The following is an 18449-nucleotide window of genomic DNA, read 5'->3' as shown; positions in this document are numbered from 1 at the left end:
TTGCTAACCTCTCACCCCCCAATAACCAAAGCCCTGTGTTTGCTTTGACGTTACAGGGTATCGAAACGAGACACTAGACTTCTCACTGCCTTATTGGCTTGAATGTACCTGATGAACAAGGGAACGTGTAGTTTGCACAAACACGACCAGGTTGAGCTAAAGAAAAATGAACTAAAGAAGCAATGTTGGCTCATTCCAGCTGGAATCTAAGTGTGTGTCAGGGAATTAGAGCTAAGGGGAAAAAAGAGGGACAAGAACAATAACATCAAATACCTATCAGCTTTGCTCTATTAAGATGTGTATAAGAGACAGAATGTGTGCGTGTTTGTGTATGAATGTATGCAGTGTCTGCACATAGGTGTGTGGGTATTTGTACCTGTGTACAGGCCTGTGGAGGCCATCAGGTGCCCTGCTTCATCATGCTCTGCCTTATTATTTGTGAGACAGAATCTCTCACCGAAGATAGGCAGGCAGTCAGGAAGCCCAAGCGATCCTGTTGTCTCTTCCCTACATGAGCCCATGTGGCCACACTCAGCTTAAAGAGGCTTTTTAGAGAGTCCCTTTTAGAGAGTGTTGCTGTATAGCACAGGCTAGCCACCCTCCTGCCTTAGCCTCCCATGCGCTGTGTGGAGATTACAGATGTTAGTGACTGTGCACAGCTGTCATAAATATTTAATTACAGCAGGGCAATTACCATTGCTAAAGACACTAGGAAGATATCACTAGCGAAAACAGACATCTATAAACCAAGGTTCCATGCCTGCTGGAGTCCTTAGGCCATTCAACTTGACATACTATGTAGCAATTGTAATTGGTCCATGGCGGTGCTTGAAAATAGGTCAGTTCTTATCCAGACTTTCAACGCTGCTTTTAACTGTACTATCCTGTAACTAATCCATATGTTCTGCATTGCTATCACATTATCACTAGTTTTTTTTAATCTTTATTAATTTCTGAGAAATAAAAGCACATAATCACAGTGACCTATGATCTCTGTGCAGAACAAGGCATCCCAAGCGTACCACAGTGTCACATGTCACAGAAAACCAAGTCAAGAGGAGCTGGACTCGAAGAGGTTATTGGAGACTCTATGTTAGTCAAAACTGGGGAAGCAGACAGAGAAGGGGGGAAGATATCTGAACTTGAGCTTCAGGGGACCACGTGCCTTCTGGTTGTTACCAGCCGGCTGGGGCAAGTTACTTCTCTTTCTGTGTGAGCAGGAAGTAGAACTTGTTATTCCACTTACCTTCAAAGGGTTGTGGGAAGGTCAAGCGAGAGGCTAGACCTGTAAAAGCTGCGGAATCTCTGAATCACAGCGCTTGGCTCGCTGTCAGGCTACCCAGAGTATTACACCCGGAGTGATTGGATGAAAGGGTCAAAAGCGGTAAAGGGAAGACCATGTAATCACCAGGCTCAAGAGAAACAAGAAAAGAGAAGGCATTTGGAAGTCAGTGAGGGCTGGCTTTATAGGAAAGATGATGTTTGTAATTTAGTCCAGAATGAGACAATTAAGCAGAGATATCCTACAGGCTGGAGATGGAAAGGAAGGTCTGGGTTAGAAGGAGAATAAGGAAATTACCCATGAGAAAGACAGGGCCCCAATGTCTGGGTGGGATGGGGGATTAGAAAATCCTTAAGAAGGAAGCAAAAAAAATAGCACAGAAAAGGAAAACCCATTATAGTACAGTCATTCTTTCCTCAAGTGGGAGGCAAGGCAGTTCAGGACAGCTGACTCTGAAAGGTTCAGAAGGACCAGACCAGAAAGGGTATCAGCTTCAGCACTGGGAGGCTGTTAGTGCCCAGGAAAGCACAGAGTGTCAGCGGAGAGGGGAGCCAGAGTTCATGTCTGGAAACAAACAAACCTGTCTGGAAGCAGAGAATCCGTGGTCACAGAACTAAGTCTCAGTGGTTAAGAAGAGAGAAATTGGGGAGCAGAGCATAGAGAGGCAGGAGTGTAGAGCGCAGAGTGGGGGGAAGGGCCGTGGCGTCGGATAGACCCCGGGGAAAATGTTCGAGACATGAGTAGGATACTGATACACTGGCTCCAGTCCACATGTGCACCAAGGTAGGATGTGGTTTAGGCTCTCGTTTTACCTTGAGTGAAGCCGGTAAAAGTCAAGTACCCACAAGTGGCAAAGAGCACACAAATAAACACAGAAACCAAGATGGACGTGTGGATGATCCGGCACCACTTAGCCACCGTGGGCTCTTCCAGAGACCCATAGACTAGGAAGCAGTTATGGTGGCAAATGAACGCTGGAACACAAAAGAAAACAAATCATTACTGGGGCAGTAGCAGGCCTGTGTTTTCTACTCTGAAAGGCTGAGAGGTGCCTACTGCCTGAGAATTTCAAGTATCTAAGATGAAAACATGTTGATTTTGTAGCACTGAATAAGACAGAAAGTAAGTTTCCTAAGAAGCCTACAAATGAGAACCTACACAGAAGGTTCACCTGGTTTCTTCCTCACTGTCAACAAGAACCAGGCCTGCCTGTCCAACTTCTCTCCCAGTTTTTTTTCTTCCTCATGACCCTTCCTATCTTAAGGAAAATCCGCACGTGACTTTCCTTGGCAACTGGGACATAGGGCAGCTATAGATATCTAGCCAGATTTTAACCTTTTCTGCAGAGACTTTGAAGAGGTCTTTGATATTTGCTGGACTTCCAAGTTAGAAAGCACACAAACTGTAATGAATGTCCATCCTGGAAATACTTTTCCTTCAATTGGGAGCAAATTTTAGTAATGAGTGAGGAAGGCTGGTAATAGACAAGAAAGGTTTGGTAATTTTATATTAACACAAACTAGACTGTATGCTGCTGATGTGGAACTTAGAAGACCTGGGATACACATACAGGGAACAGCACCTCTTCACTGAGCAGATGGAGTCATACTGAGAAAAGGTTTTGTAGTCAGGTACTCACCAAAGGACATTACCCCAATAGCCTGAATGGCATTGGGCTTTGCAAACACCCAAGCATCTTCTGTCTTTGGTCTAGAAGAAAATCAGTTAATTAGATATAGTATTAAACAAATGTAATAATAAACTTATTGGAGAATAAGAAATGGTATCCCACAATAAAATTGAGTATCTTTCAATGGGGACTTATTAAGGTGGACTGGAGAGATGGCTCAGAGTTTAAAAGTGTTTGTGGCTCTTGCAGAGGACCCAGGATTGGTGCCTAGACCCCACCTGGTGGCTCACAGCCATCTGTAACTCCAGTTCCTGGAAAATCTAATGCCCTCTTATGAACTCCTTGGGAACTAGACACCCGTGATACACACAGACACAGGCATAGATGCGACACAGACACACACAAACTCACACACATACACACACACACACACACACACCATGCAGGCAAAATACCTATACATATAAAATAAATAATTTTCCAAAAAAGAAAAAGAAAAAAATAATAAGGGGGCTTTCATTCATCTCATCATTTCCTGAGGGCAGGCACCAGCATTTCCTCAACCCCATGCTCTAAAATGCCTGTTGGATGCTTAGAAAGAGTCTGTGTTTATACATGTAAAATACCCATCGACTGTGTGATTTGGGAAATTGATTTGCTTAGTCAATTTAACAACAAAGTTAGTATGGAGTCAGCACACAGGATCCCGAGGGAGAGACTAAGTTACCGCGTCCTATATCTACTCTTCATTCACCTCTTCCGGTTTTCAGGCTTGATCGAGCTGACAGAAGTTTAAAGGGAGCTGTAGTTTACTGAGGAAGGTGGAAGGGAGCTGAGACTGACTGGGGGTGCACTATTTCTGGGCAAACACACTCTTACCTCATTTGATGATTTTTTTTTTTTTGCAGGTACATTCAAGAATTATCATGTAGGCCAGACATAGTGGTGCACACGTTTAGCCTTTAGCACTCAGGAGGCAGAGGCAGGTGAATCTCCATGAATTCAAGGCCAGGCTAGTTTACAAAGTGAGGTCCAGACCAGCTAGGGTCACATAGTGAGACCCTGTCTCAAATCAAAACCCAAACCAAAATGAGCATTATTTTCATCTAACATTAAGGTAAGCATTACGATCTAGTTTGCTTAGCTTCTTGCTGTGTTTCAGACAAAATCTTTTCAGACATTGGTCTCAGGTTTCCACTTGTTAGTGTACTTCTAAGTGGAGTTTTGAGCATATATACATTCCAAAAATTATTTTCAGTCATTTATTCTGAGACAGAACCTCACGGGTGATCTATCCAGGCTGGCCTCAAACTCATGATCCTCCTGGCTCAGTCTTTATAGTTCTGGGGTTAAAAGTGTGGCTTCAGCATATCCAGTTAGTCGTTCTGCATTCTCAAGCAGCTTACATCCCAGTGGAATTAAAATATGTAGCGTCAGCAGGGACTGGCCTGCCTAATAAATACTCATGTCTCCACCTCCAGTAATAACGAATATCACAGGCTTGAGTCTGTTCTTCTGGTCTCTGCTATTTGTTGGCTAAGGTATTTCTTTAGCTAAGTTAATTGATCTGCATTTTAATTCCTTCCTCTGTGAAATGAGAGTAACCAGAGTATCTAATTTCCTGAGTTATTTTACAGATTAAACGAGATAAATCACGTAAATCTTCTGAAAAGGGGTCGTAAGACAGCATATATTCAATATATACAGTCATTAGTTTTACCAGTACTATTTATTAATATTTGATTAGTATCCTTTCTTACGTATTCAAAGGTAGATAAAAGTCCACAAGTAGCACGTACTTCTATAGACAGGTTTGAATGAGACCCAAAAGAGTGCATGGAAATAGACAAGAAGCCCACTAGAGAGCACGAGGGTCCTGGAGGGTTAGAGAAAAAGGGGAATTCTCAAGATGAAAACTCAACTTTCATGTTTGCTCCTCATTGTCTGTATAAAGAGGACACAAACGGATTCTGTTTGCTTTGTCAAGGTTTGTGGAATTTTTTGCAGTATATCATCTCTATCATCTCTCTGTAAATGAACCGAGCAGCTCTCAGGGGAGAAAAAAAAGCCTTACAGAAAAGAGAGGAGGCTTCCCACTGTTCTCTGACCTGCTGGGAATCTCTGCTCTTGGAGTGGGAGCTACTGCCACCTGCTGCCTCCAGAGCTTTCTCTCCAGTCAGCCTGGCAAATTCCAGCCTCAATGTGCAAAGTGCACTTATTTATAAATGCACTATATATTTATAGATGCTTATAAAATGATTCCCATTGGGCAGTACTAATGGAAGATGGTCTAAATTTCTGATACGCTCTGAGAGAGTAATGTGTTCCAAGTCTGGGAAAAGGAGCGAGGTAATGGGTTGTTGCTTTCCAATTGTTTGCAATAAGCTAGGAGTACTTTCAGAACCAATTAGTTCCACAGAGAGGGAGGGCGGGCAGAAGAGAAGGAATGACTATCTCTCCCTGTTATAATTTATGCATCGAGATAAATTTTGATACCCATCCTGGAGCAAAACAAATGAAGTTATGTTTCTTTTACCTTAGACTATAGATGTCAAATACAAAAACATTAATAATGTGTCCAAGCAATGTGTATGATTAAAACATCACCAAAAATGGCCTTCCTAATCTTTGCTAGGGTAGTTTCATAGAAACATCTGTTAGTGCAGTTACCACATTAAGAGATTAGTGCGGGAAAACATATGGATTTTAGCACATACACAAAAGCATATGATTCAGTATTGATTTTTCATGAACATACCAAGCAAGCTGTTAAGAATTTCCTTATCCCAAGGAAGAACATCTACAACAAATGTGTAATAAACATGGATCTTAAAAGGTAGAAATGTTACAACTAAGGGAAGAAACCAGGTATGTTTCATATCCAATTGTCGGTTCTTACTTAGTTCAAGAAGTCAATGAGAAGATGTCTAATTACAAAAAAAATGTGTAGCTTATTGGAGCACAACATGATTGTAAACATGGACAATTCAAGGGCTCTTGTGTTCAGCCACTAGGGTATTTAACAGAGGGCTAATATAAATTCAGTTCATACACACACACATACCAGTAAAGTTGGTGTAGACAACTGACATATTGTAAGGAGTGACTGTAACAACAAAATTCTGATTTTGCAGAGAGTTTTAACATTATGTTATATTTCTGTTAAAGATACAAAGAAATGGAGAGACATACCATGTCTACATTACTGCTCAGGAAGAGTCAATATTATGCACCTGCCAATTCCTCCCAAATTAGGATTCAAAGAATAAAGTGTATTGAAGAATGAATTTTGCAAACAGATACTATTGAAATCTGAAGGCAAATACTGGTAGATGACAAAATCAATTAAAGGTATTATAAAACATTTGTAAATAATATAATCCATATGAAAAGCTAAGAATACAAATGTCTAACTGGAAAAAGAGATTGGGGATTGATCACACATAAAATCAGTGAAATGATTATTATCTAGTTTAAAGTAAATATTCTGCAAGGCAATAAGAAAAATAAAACATGATGAACAATGGGTGAATCAACTGGTAGGAAAAGAATCAAGACCGAGGTCATAAGTATTAATTTTAATTTTATGTGTGTCAGGTACCAGGGAAATGGCCTGCATACTAGGCAAGCACCCTACCACTGAGCTATATCCCCGGATATATTTCACTTTTTTGAGATAGGATCTTGCTAAGTTTAAATTGGCCAGTCAGCCCTTCAACTCCCTCTATAGCCCAGGCGGTCCTTGAATTTGCCATCTGTCTGATCAAGCTTTCCTAGTAACTTAGCTAACAGGTACGTCCCACCATGCCCGGTGCTTCAATTGTTAAGTCCTGAATGTCTTGAAATCGAAATGAACGAACAGGTGTGGCCACTGTAACCTGTTACATTAGGTTTCCTTAGTTTTAACCTTTCTTATTTGTGGCACCTATCCCGTCTGTCCAAGATCTCCTTGATCTTCTCCAGCTCCTGAATGTGGGGATAACAGATGTGCACCAATGTGCCCAGTTTGATGTGACGTTGGAGATCAAACTGCCAGGAGAGTACTCTACCAGCTGACCTACATCCACAGGCTTATCAAATGAAAACAGTGCAGGGGAATTCAAATATATATATTTGCAAAGACAGAGGAAAGACCATGGACATTTTGAAGTTTGAGAAACAGGAAGATAAAAGATTGAAGGATTAATAGATGAAGAAAAGTGAACAGACGGAAAGGGGCTCCTGAGACACCATCTAGTCTATCTAGTCAGCATAGTGTCAGAAGGCAGAGAGAGAGAGAGGGGGGGGGGGAGGGAGGGAGGGAGGGAGGGAGGGAGGGAGGGAAAGAGGAAACAGATAATGCTAGAAGAATGGCTGAAAATTCCCAGATTTCATAGTGAGCTCAAATATCACGAATATGAACAGAACAAATTAAGGTGACTTCAGTAACATCTAGCCTGACCACATGATATAAACCTTAGAGACTGAGGAGACTGACCGCACTCATCACATTTGTATGTGATCATGGACAGTTATTTGTCAAGCACAGACATTGAGCAGATTTCCTGAACAACTGGGGCTGCCTTTTTATAGAGAGCCACAGTCCATTCACCTCATCAGCCAACTCACACTTCTGCCTTCAGAACTGTTAGAGGCCCAGGACAGGTTTTCATAAGGGAGGGATGTGAGAGTATGAACGTGCGCATTTCGCATTCTCTGCAAGTGTTGGGAAATTAGCTTCCTATGAATTTACCAAATTAGACTATGATTGGATGTATAAACAGGAACATGCCCTTAACACCCCGTTTTCTGCTTTCTGTGAAGGAATGTTTTCAAGGGTCGACTCTCATAGATCTCTCCCCAAAGCTTTCATCTAAGCGCTAACACTGCTTCTTCCTTTTCCTCCTTTAACCTTTAAATCATAGTTAGAGTAACAGAGACTAGAAACTGATAGGTAAAGAAATTCAGCAAGTAGAAAATTTATTATGTTTTTCATCTGCATAAAACTCTACTTATGTATGGGGTACCATGTGATTTTTGTAATACATATATATTTACCAGGTCATTTTTTAAATCAGGACAAACACACACATACACACGTTCTTTTTCATAAAAATATTTAAAATACGTTCTCCTAGCTTTTTAACCATTAACTGTACATTATCATCTGTAATCATTCTACTGTACATAAAACAGAACTTATTTCTCTTTCTTAATTGTGTCTTTGGATAACCCCTCCTCAGCCTCTAGTGACAACCATTCAACTCTTTAACTTCTAGGAGAGCAACTTTGTTTGCTTTTGGGGGACAGGGCCTCACTGTACAAGGTTAGGTGGGATTCTACAGACCTGCCTATTTTTGCCTCCCATGTGTTAGGAGAGAGGGCATGTACCACTAAGCCCTGCCTGAGATCAACTTTTAAGATATTTCACAAGTGAGTGAGATCATGTAGTACTTTCTGTTTGTGACTTATTTTACATTTCCAGTTTCATGTTGTAGCAAATGAAATATATATCTATATATATATTTATATATATAGTAGAATAGTATTATGTTGTATGTGTTTGTCATATTTTCCTTATTCATCAGTGGCTGGACACTTAGACTGCTTCTATATCTTCATTATTATGAAAAATGTTACAATAAGTAATTAGGTAATTTTTGAGAAAGAATTACCTATCCATCTGTGATGACAAATCTTGGCTGTCATTTGACTAATCTGGAATTAACTAAAATCCCCAAATGGAGCACAGCTGTGAGGGATTTTTTTGTTTGATTTGAAGTGGGAAGATCTACTTCTAATCTGGATCTTGGAGGTGGGAGGACACACTTTTAATCCAGATCTTTTGAGATGGGGATACCTGACTCTAGTCTGGGCCACACCTTCTGCTAGAAGTCTATACAAGGGGGACAGGGAAAAGGGAAGCTTTGCTCTTCACCTACTTTTTTTTCATTTATAGCAAGTTCATTCCTCATTGGCATTTGGGTCTTCTTCTTTGAGATATCATATATATTGAAGACCAGCTGAGACATCCAGCCTCATAGACTGAGTAAGTACTGGATTCGTGGAATGTGCATTCTTAGGCAGCCATTGTTGGATTAAGCTGGACCACGACCTGTAAGTCATTCTAATGTATCATATCATATCTCTGTCTGTCTGTCTGTCTGTCTGAACACACACACACACCACACACCCTTAAAGTTGGCTATCGAATTAAAACAGAGTAGAAAGGCCACATGGATTTCCCTTCTATCCTGAGACCCCACTAAAATGTTATTAAAGGAATTTAAATGGTTCATGAGGGAGAGGATGGTGTCAGTAGAGACATCATGGAGGAGAATGAACAGGGGATGTTTATGTCATAACTATGGAGAGCCATGTAGAGGGTGAGCATGAGAGTAGTTGGCTTCATGCCAGCCCAGAGTGTGTGGCATGTTGAGGCTCAGACAGCATAGGGAAGAGGTGAAGGGGAGTCCTCGAGTAGGGGGTGGAGGTGCAGGGCAAACTGAGAGGCAGTCTGTCTAGAAGGCACAGCAGCACAGGGCTTCCTGTCAAGCTGATCCATTATCTTATCTAAGCCTTTAGAAGAGGCTTAACAAAAGGGATCAAGTCTAAAAGTCAAGCAGGGTAAACTGGTTAAAAGAAAACCCAAGGCAGGAATTGAGCTTGGGGAGGGGAAGTGGGGGGTGGAGGAAAAGGAGGTTGGGAGGAAAGCTAAAAAGTACTTAATCTTAAAAGCTTCTAAGAACTACAATATGTGAAGAGTAAGAAGATAATTTGGGGCCCAGTACACAGCAGTTCGTAGCCTTAGCACAGATAGCACTTCAAAAAGAAAGGTTGCTTCCTTTACATAAAAAATCTGAACAGATGTTAATTTATATAATTTTTGTTTAGTCTTTTTTGGTGGGGAGTGCGCTGCGGATCAAAGTCAGAGTTTCCTTATATGTATGCTAATCACAAAGCTATACATAGTCGTATATGCTTTTTAAGAAAAGATTTACTTTTAATCATTTTTATTTGTGTGTATGTCTGTGGGAGTACATGCCATGTGTGAACATGCCCATAGAAACCAGAAGACATCAGTTCCTCAGGATCTGAAGTTACAGCTGGTTGTGAGCTTCTGGGTGCGGGTAATGGTTTGGATTCTTGGATTCAGTCTTCTGATCTTGATTGGAAACTTGAATTTGTTATCTTCCTAACAGCTGAGGGATCAGCAATGATGTCCTATCAAATAACCCTGTCTTCACAGAGTGATGAAAGCAAGCTTCAGGCTGGACATGGTGTCTCCCCTGAAACCTCCGCCCTCAAGAGGCAGAGGAAAGTGGGTGTCTCTAAGTTTGGGGCTAGCCTGGTCTACATAGTGCATTTCAGGCCAACCTGGGCTATGTATCTACTGAGCCCCACCTCAAATAAATAACAACGAAACAACAACCAAGCTCCAGAGTATTGCTCCTGGGTCTTAGGACACCACACCTCTGGGGCAGGAGGCTTGGAACATTTGTGCCTTGTGGTTGCAGAGGAGGCTTCCAAATGATCCAGCATGGGCAGAGCCTGACTTTTGTTGGGCGCTTTGCAAATGAACTGCTTCAACCAGACACAGCGGAGAGTTAAGTGCTCTGGACACCCTCGGGCACAGTTCATGTGTCCTGTTTTCTGTCAAGCTCTGAAGAACCGGCAGACCTGACCACGTCCCCCAGCTCAGCCTCCCCTGGCTCCTCAGCCATTGTGCTGTCCCAGCTCATTTGTGTATGAATCTGTGGTACAGATCTGTGTTTGACAGAGCTGCCTGGGAAAATCCTTCCTCGTGATTATTCTCAGTGTCAGAAAAAATTCACTTCTTTTAACTACAATTTTCAAAAGTCGATTTAAATATTCAGAAAACTTAATGCCGATTCTTTTTGGCCAAAATATAGTTTTGATCTTACAAAAAAAAAAAAAACCCAAAAAACAATCCCCAAGAAAAACCCTGTAATCATGAACCCAGTTTGCCATGGGAGATATCAATGTTCTTTGATTCTTATTATCATCTATTCTATGATTCCCTTGCCAACTCTTCACAAAGTGTTGGTGGTTGGTTGATTTGGCAGAGACAGGTAGGTATGTCAGGGAGTAGAGTAGGATTTTACTTTTAAAAATATTTATTATTATTATCACTGTTGTTATTAGTGTATATGTTCTTGTGTATACATTTGTAGGGGAAGGTAATTATGGGAGCATTGTAAGAATGTGTGCTTGTGAAGGTCAGAGGTCAACACTAGTGTTTTCCTTGATCGCTTCTCCACTTTGTCATCTGAGATGGGTTCGTTCAAGGAACCTGACACTCATTGATTGGCTTAGACTAGCTGGTCAACAAGCCCAGAAATCTTCCTGCCTCCATCCTCCTAGCCCTAGGATCACAGGCATACACTGATGATTTGACTTTTCATAGGGGCGCTGGGGATTCGAACTCAGGCCCCCATGCTTGTGCTACAGTCACATTGCCGACTGAATCATCTCCCTGCCCCCTACATTTTATAATATTATAAATATCAGTTATAATGATGAGTGTTATTTGGTTTTTGAGGTTTATATGCCCAACTCTACCCTCAATAAACTTGAATCGACCTACAAAGGGGGACTGGGTACCACCTACCTTTGTAGCCTCACAACTGGCACAATAGGCATTTAATGCATTGATTGACAGTAGATTCTTCTGTTTCTCCCATTGGTTGTGAATTCTGGGCATCCTATGAATCGAGTTGTTTAAGCTGAAAACCTTTATGTCAACCATCACCCTAAGTGACTCCTGCTCCCTTAGACCCTTCACGGTGACACTCAGTCTATCAGCTGAAAGGCTCCTCTCCCTCTTCATGTCTGCCAGCCATGTGCATACACTGTACCCGCTGTCCTGTGCCTAGACCCTTGCCATAGACAGCCTTTCCCCAAGCTTCTGTGTTCCCACTGCCCTCACCTGGGCTCTAAGAAGAGCCCAGATTAAAATGAAAAGCTTTATCTGACCACTCTTCTGCTTCCTGTCAACATCCAGCAGCTGAAGAAACAAGCCAAGATTTTTACGCTTCAGCAAAGTCTTCCCTTCATCTTGGGGTCTCTGCCAAACCATCTGTGCTGATTTCCTTATGTACCCTGGATAGGCTTTCAGCCTAGGATCAACAGAACTCTAGTAATGTCTTTAATACAATATCTAAGTGGTGGGAGGTGGGGGGAGGCATAGGAAAATGGGGGTCAGTGGTTGCCATGAGCTAGGTGATCACTGGCTTTGAAAGTAACCATAGGAAACTTTGCCTTGCTAGTAAATACTTTTTTCCGTGAAAATTTCATTGCTTCGAGATGATTCTTATTCTTTTGTTCAGTCAGTCCGCAGGATGAACCGACTAAAGCAGGTAGGCACACAGATTCATGGAGCTGTTGCGTTATTATCTGGCGATTCCATCCTGAGCCCCAAGTTTGTGTTACACACTCTGCTGAGAGAGGAGCACACAGCAGGAAAGAGCAAACGTGACCTCTGTTCTCATCCTGCTTGCGGAGGGATGAAAGACATAAAGTACCCCTAAGAGAAGACGCCTAAGCAATGAGTAAAGACAGTTCAACAAGGAACATCATCATTTTACTTCTAAGTGGAGAACCCTTCTCATTCCCTATAGCTCCAACTTACAAAGCCAAAACGCTCAGCTTCTGAACCTACTCCTGATCATCATTCTAGAATGATAGCACAAGCTCCTGGCTTGAAACTCATATTGCCTCTCACAATCTTCAGAATGGACCCACGTGTTCCTCTGTGTATCCTTAGGATACACAGCTTCTACCCAAGGACCACTCAAACGATGCCCTAAATGCCTTTAAGAGTTCTGGGAAGCTGGATGTGGTGGCACATGCCTTTCATCCCAGCATTTGGGAGACAGAGGCAGGAGGTTCTGTGAGTTTCAGGCCAGCCTGGTCTAGGACACACAGAGCAATATAGTGAGACCCCCACCTCATCTCTCCGCTCCAATAAAGAGTTCATGGAGCACTTTTAGATTCATCTTTTGACTGGAGCTATGATTTGATCAATAATTCCTATGTTTACAGCAAACTAAAGCAGTTTAGCTCTCTTTTCTCTCTCCGGCCAATTTTCCCACACTGTTTCACTCCATTTACACCCCTTCTCAAATAAGGAGAACAGGAGGACAGAGAGGGAAAGGAGGGTTTTCCAGATTCTTTGTTTTCTACAGAAATAATTTATTGACCATTGTTATGCCATATGCCTTTTAAGTATATAAATGTCATAAAAACAATTTACTAGAAACATTGTGTTTTTCTTTAACTTGTAAAATTTTCATTAAACAATGTCCCCAGGCTCCAATAGGAGTATTTTTTTCCATGAGGACATTTGTCATTTATTTATATCTTAAATTCTTTTGTAAGTGTGTTCTACCCATACCATTTAATTGAAACCCCTGTAATCTAAATGGGTACTGTTATTTTCAGGGTTCATGGCTCTTCCATATTTTCAATCATAACTGTTTTGATGCCTTTTGGGGCCACTCATTTTCCTATTCAGTCTAGATGCAGTGACCCTTTTCTTAGCTCCAAGGGTAGGCACCCATGACCTGATCTCAACTCAGCAACTCAACACACAGATCCTGGGGTAGGAATCCTTATAGATCCTCATCAGAGCCAACTGGCAATAATCCTTGCAGTGGACTGCAATCCCCCGAAAGAGAAAACTCTCTTTCTCTGGATTTAAGCCTATATATCTATTTATATGTTACCTCGTGACAGCGAGAAGGCATTTCAGAGCCTGGAGCTCAAACAAGAAGCAGAACAAAGAGATGGGTAAAAAAGAAAAGCCAGACCTGACTTCATTAAGTGAGCCACACCCATAACCACACCCAACAACTGACCTTGAATCTTATAGTTGGGTGAATAAATTGTCTTTTACTTCAGTCAGATTACAGTTTGATGACTGTCATTTACAACAAGAACAACAACAATTCATGTGTCATAAAAAACAAAAAATGTTCACTGATCGACACCCGTCAAATCTAATCATTCTCTTCCTCAAATATGTACTTTTACGTATTTTACCCATTTTTTTCTGATTCTCTCTTGAATCCTTTCTAGGTCATTAAATTGTATAATTTTAGGCATAAGAAGGACAGAATAACTAAATTAATGCTTGCTGGGTTCTAGGGTACAGTTTGTGTATCTAAGTGTTTATATAAATCTTAGGCGTGTATATACTACAGTTATGTTTAGAATGCTAAGTTATTGATTAAAATATTAAAGCAGAGATGTCATATGAAAGAAAATAGTTTCAAATTTGATTTCATGTTATCATTTCCACGCTGATTGTAAGATATGAATATTAATGACATTACTAAGTAAAGATTTTTTCAAAAATAATGCCTCCTATTTAAGTTAGGAAAAAAAATCCAAGTGTGTTACTGCATTTTTATACTCGTGCGCTCTCTGGAAAACAATTAAATTGTTCTGTTACCCCAGATTTTATAAAGCAAAGACCTAGAAAATGCAATAAAACTGAACATAATTTCCAAGAAGAACTGAGAGTCGTGAGGCTGTGGCTATTTGAAATCATATCAGAAAGCAGAATTTATGGCCCTACGAGTTATGGAAAAGGAAATTGAATTGTGTTTTATTTTTAAACACAACCACTAAAAAGGTGTTTCCATGGCAACGAGGTCACCACTAGCAGCCATTACAGACCTGCTTGTCTTCTGATAGTGGGTTTAAAGATCTTTTTTTTTTTTTTTCAAATACGATTTTAGAAGACCGAGGGGAAGAGAAATGCACAGCTTTTCTGATCACCCCTCTGAACTGGAAATGAAGAAAAGTACACATGGTGTACCGGGTCTCTCATGTTTTATGGATGACGAGCATCCATGCCCGCCTTATTTTCAGAAGGAAGCTGCTTGACCAGCTTCTGTGCCAACCTCTACACAGATCTCATTAGCCTGATGGTAAGCAGGGCGAGGAGAAGTGGTTTGCAGAACTAGTCAAACAGAAATAAGGGGTGGCACCGTACGAGAGGACATGTTTCCTAGACATCTAAATATTGGAAGAGCTGAACAAATATTCCCCCGTTGTTGTAAAGCCTCGGTCTCAGATAAAATATTATATCACCAGTAGAGGAGATTAAGGCTACATTTTGTTTGGGACCAAAACAAACAAATAGTTTTGTTTTTTTTTTTAGCTCTGTGGCCATGACATCAGCTCGTTTAGCCTGACAGGAAGAGCGCACCCCTTCCTCTTTATCCTTATAGTTATCCTCAGAGTGTTATTTTCCCCACTAAACTGAAAGATCTTTGGGAGCAAAGACATTTCATTTCTTTTTGTATTCATGATGCTCTGTCACATGATACTTTCTATATTAAAAAAAAAACCCTGAGAAACATAAACAAAGGATGATCATCAACCACAGAGCATCAAGTAGAAACAAAAATCTCTGGTTTCATTTTGGGAATGAAGTACAGCCTGGGTGTGCTTCTGGCCAGTCTCTGGGCCAGAGCCTCTGTCTAGCTCCTTGCTCATGGACCCTTTAACTGTTTCATAAGGAGTCCAGTTGCCTCACCCCTAGACAGATGGGCAGAAACTCTGTGGGTGGGGCCCTTGCACCCCAGTCATCAAGATAATCAGGTGAGTAGAATATGCAATGTTGATGGAGATCAAGGTTTGCCCCTTCTGGATCATAATTGAGGTCTGATTCATTGACTTCTCAAGTTTTCTAATTTTCTCTCTATTGTCCTCCTCCTCGATATCACCTCATTGTGTTATATATACCCAGCATACAAAATCTCTTATTATCAATGGCTACTTAGAAGCATTTTTCATTATAAAGTTTTCAGTCATTATAGTTACGTCTCACGAAATCACCAGTTTGCTTAAATTATTACTTCTTGTATTATTCATTGCATGTATTATCTTTCTGTTTCTGTAACTCAGTTTTTCAAAAACCAGGATGGAATTTGGTATCTGCTCAATAAATACTGAGTAAGAAGCAGCAGAATGGCTGTACACCTCTGTGTTTCTATGTGCACATTTCCTGAGCCCAAAATGCCTTTTACCCTCCTATCTATCTAAAAAAGTTCCAGTCCTTCCAAGATACCAAGATCATACATGGTTTTCTCTTTAAGGAGGTCTTCTAGATCCAAACAGTTCGTGAAGCCCTGGTTTGGGCAATGCCTTTGCCCCCTTTCACATTTCCCTTCACACTTATCACACTGTATTGAACTTATTTTTCTTTTGTTTTGAAATCATCCAACTGATAGATAATTTGCGGCAGACACTGATCCAGACAATATATTGGTCCTCTCTTCCAGGACACAGCAAAATCACCAGAAACAATAGGTTCTTGCTGAAAGAAGGGATAGATGGCCACACTAAAGGGAATCAAACCCAATTCATTTCAAAGCTGCTCAGGCTATGTAAGGACTGGATTAATGAACCTTTCTTCTTCCTTCCTTCCTTCCTTCCTTCCTTCCTTCCTTCCTTCCTTCCTTCCTTCCTTCCTTTCCTTCCTTTCTTCCTTTCTTCCCACCTTCCTTCTTCCTTCCCTCCCTCCCTCTCTTCCTTTCTTTTTTATTTGTTTAATAACTCTTTCCTCCCCTCCCTCCCCCTCCTTCCTTCCCTCCCTCCCTTCCTTTCTCTTTGATTTGTTTATCTTAGTAATTGATGAGGGAAGGGGGCTTGTATTCTAGTTAGCCTCTCTTCCAAGGGGGCTACAAGCAGATAGCTTCTCCAGCTATCTGCCCCAATCGTTATGGTAAAGTCCTGGTATATTGGTGTGATGCTGCCTAAAAGGAAGCCCTTTAGGAGGCAATAAGGGTCAGGTGAGAGGAGGTGGGCTGCAACCACAGAGCCGGCTGCCATGTGATGACCTGTAGCAAGGGGACCCTGGGGCTCTTCTAAGATCAAAGCTCATTGGCACCCTGCTCTTAGACTTCCTACCTACTTGAGTCACAATTTTTTAACTTTTTTTTTCAGGCAAGCTAAGAAGAAGTGACTTTACAGAGCAACAATTAGTCAAAAGGGAAACAAATTGTCTTGTGCACATGCTACTGATCAGATCTATCCAACAGATTTCCTCGCCGCCTTCTTTCTTAGAGACCATTCATAGAATGCAGCATTTCTTGCATTCATTAAGACATGACTTAAATTAATTTTTTTTATTGTTTAGTATATTTCAGGCCCCCTGATACATTTACTGACTGTAAAACTTTCTCTGATTTTTTCCATATACTCGCTATATGGTGTTTCTCATTGCTATGTGTATATAACCTCTTTCTTTCTCCCTTTTTTCCTTTCTTATTTTCTATTTTGAGACCAAGTCTCCTGTATCTCAGCATAACCGTGACATTGCTATATAGCTGAAAATGACTTTAAACTCTTGATCATCTGCCGCCTCTTCTTGGGCCCTGGGATTATAAGCATGAGCCATCATATCTGGCTATATTTTTATTTGTGTATTTTCCTTATGTTCTTGAATATGATATATTTCAGCAAATATTGATGTAAAAGTCAAAAATACAACAGCACTTACATGTTTGGCCCCAAAGAAACTGCTCTTGTCATTACGATTCCAAGGATTATAGTTGTTAAAACTGTGGAAATGAAAGAGATCTGTACAAAGAAACGTGAAGACACCGTCAGTATAAGATGCAGATAAGTTGTTTAAAATAGTACATCATTTTTATTAATTTGGTAAACTTATTTATAGATTGTTTCTATCAGGCTCCCTAAGTGGTTTATAACCTTATAGATTAGTCTCTACACTGGTTGAGTGGGTACATAACAGATTATAATCGTCCCTGAGACCCAAACAGAGGATCGAGGGTCCACTGTGGTTTTACAACAAAGTTTGAAGCCCTCTTAGTGACTTCCTGCACAGGATACAAAGTGAGCGCTTTTAATTTATGAAAGTTAAAATGAAAACATCTTTTTTTAAAATTTCAGGTCCCATTTTAGTACTGACTTAAGCTGCTTTCCATCTACCGTTGCTTTTTTCATTTTCATCTCCTCCCTTTTCCTTTCAACATATCATGCATACACTCATCTCAATTCTCTTTGTTCATGTCTGCCTTTCCCTCTCTGCTCTCCAGCTCCGTTGGTCTATTTTTCCCATGTGGTTTGCCCTCTGCTCTGTGTTTCTGGGTCTGTTCTTTGTCTTCCTCTCAGCACTGTGCCTGTTTCATCCGGCTAACACACGGGTCGCTGTGCGTGCGCATGTACCTTGTACACTCATTACATTAGGTTTGTGAATCGATTCTCCATTTAAAATGGGTAAGCACATCTGAGTTGGCTTCTAGGATAGGTTAGAACAAAAAGGCCTCAAATTCCTTTTATTTCATGTCATTATCATTAACATTGGATTTTAAGTTTTTAATGTTTAATTTGAAATAAATATCTATCATGAGTTCCCTGGTCCTGTGAGGGACAGAGAGAAAAAATAGCCAATGGAAGTTCACACAGCTAGAAGGTGACAGGTGGCATTCAAATGCAAGCAGCCTACTCCGTAGAGAGCCTGCCCTGTGCTCTGTTAATCAGGATTTCAGTAGGACACTT

The 18449-nt window shown here is 40.9% G+C and overlaps 1 protein-coding gene across 1 annotated transcript in view; it reads right to left on the bottom strand.

Moving 5' to 3' along the window:
* The window catches only part of Slc38a11 (solute carrier family 38 member 11), a 50971-nt gene that overhangs the window by 22835 nt on the left and 9687 nt on the right, over positions 1-18449 (bottom strand). The window contains exons 7-9 of the mRNA XM_075984406.1: positions 17428-17507; positions 2922-2992; positions 2095-2256 (exon numbers count right to left, since the gene is read on the bottom strand). Coding sequence (XP_075840521.1) covers positions 2095-2256; positions 2922-2992; positions 17428-17507 — 313 coding nt within the window. The remainder of the gene's footprint in view (positions 1-2094; positions 2257-2921; positions 2993-17427; positions 17508-18449) is intronic.

The sequence above is a fragment of the Microtus pennsylvanicus genome, chromosome 9, assembly GCF_037038515.1.
Source record: "Microtus pennsylvanicus isolate mMicPen1 chromosome 9, mMicPen1.hap1, whole genome shotgun sequence".
NCBI lineage: Eukaryota > Metazoa > Chordata > Mammalia > Rodentia > Cricetidae > Microtus > Microtus pennsylvanicus.
The sequence above is the reverse complement of the archived record's forward strand: the minus strand, read 5'-3'. Positions and strand labels throughout refer to the sequence as shown.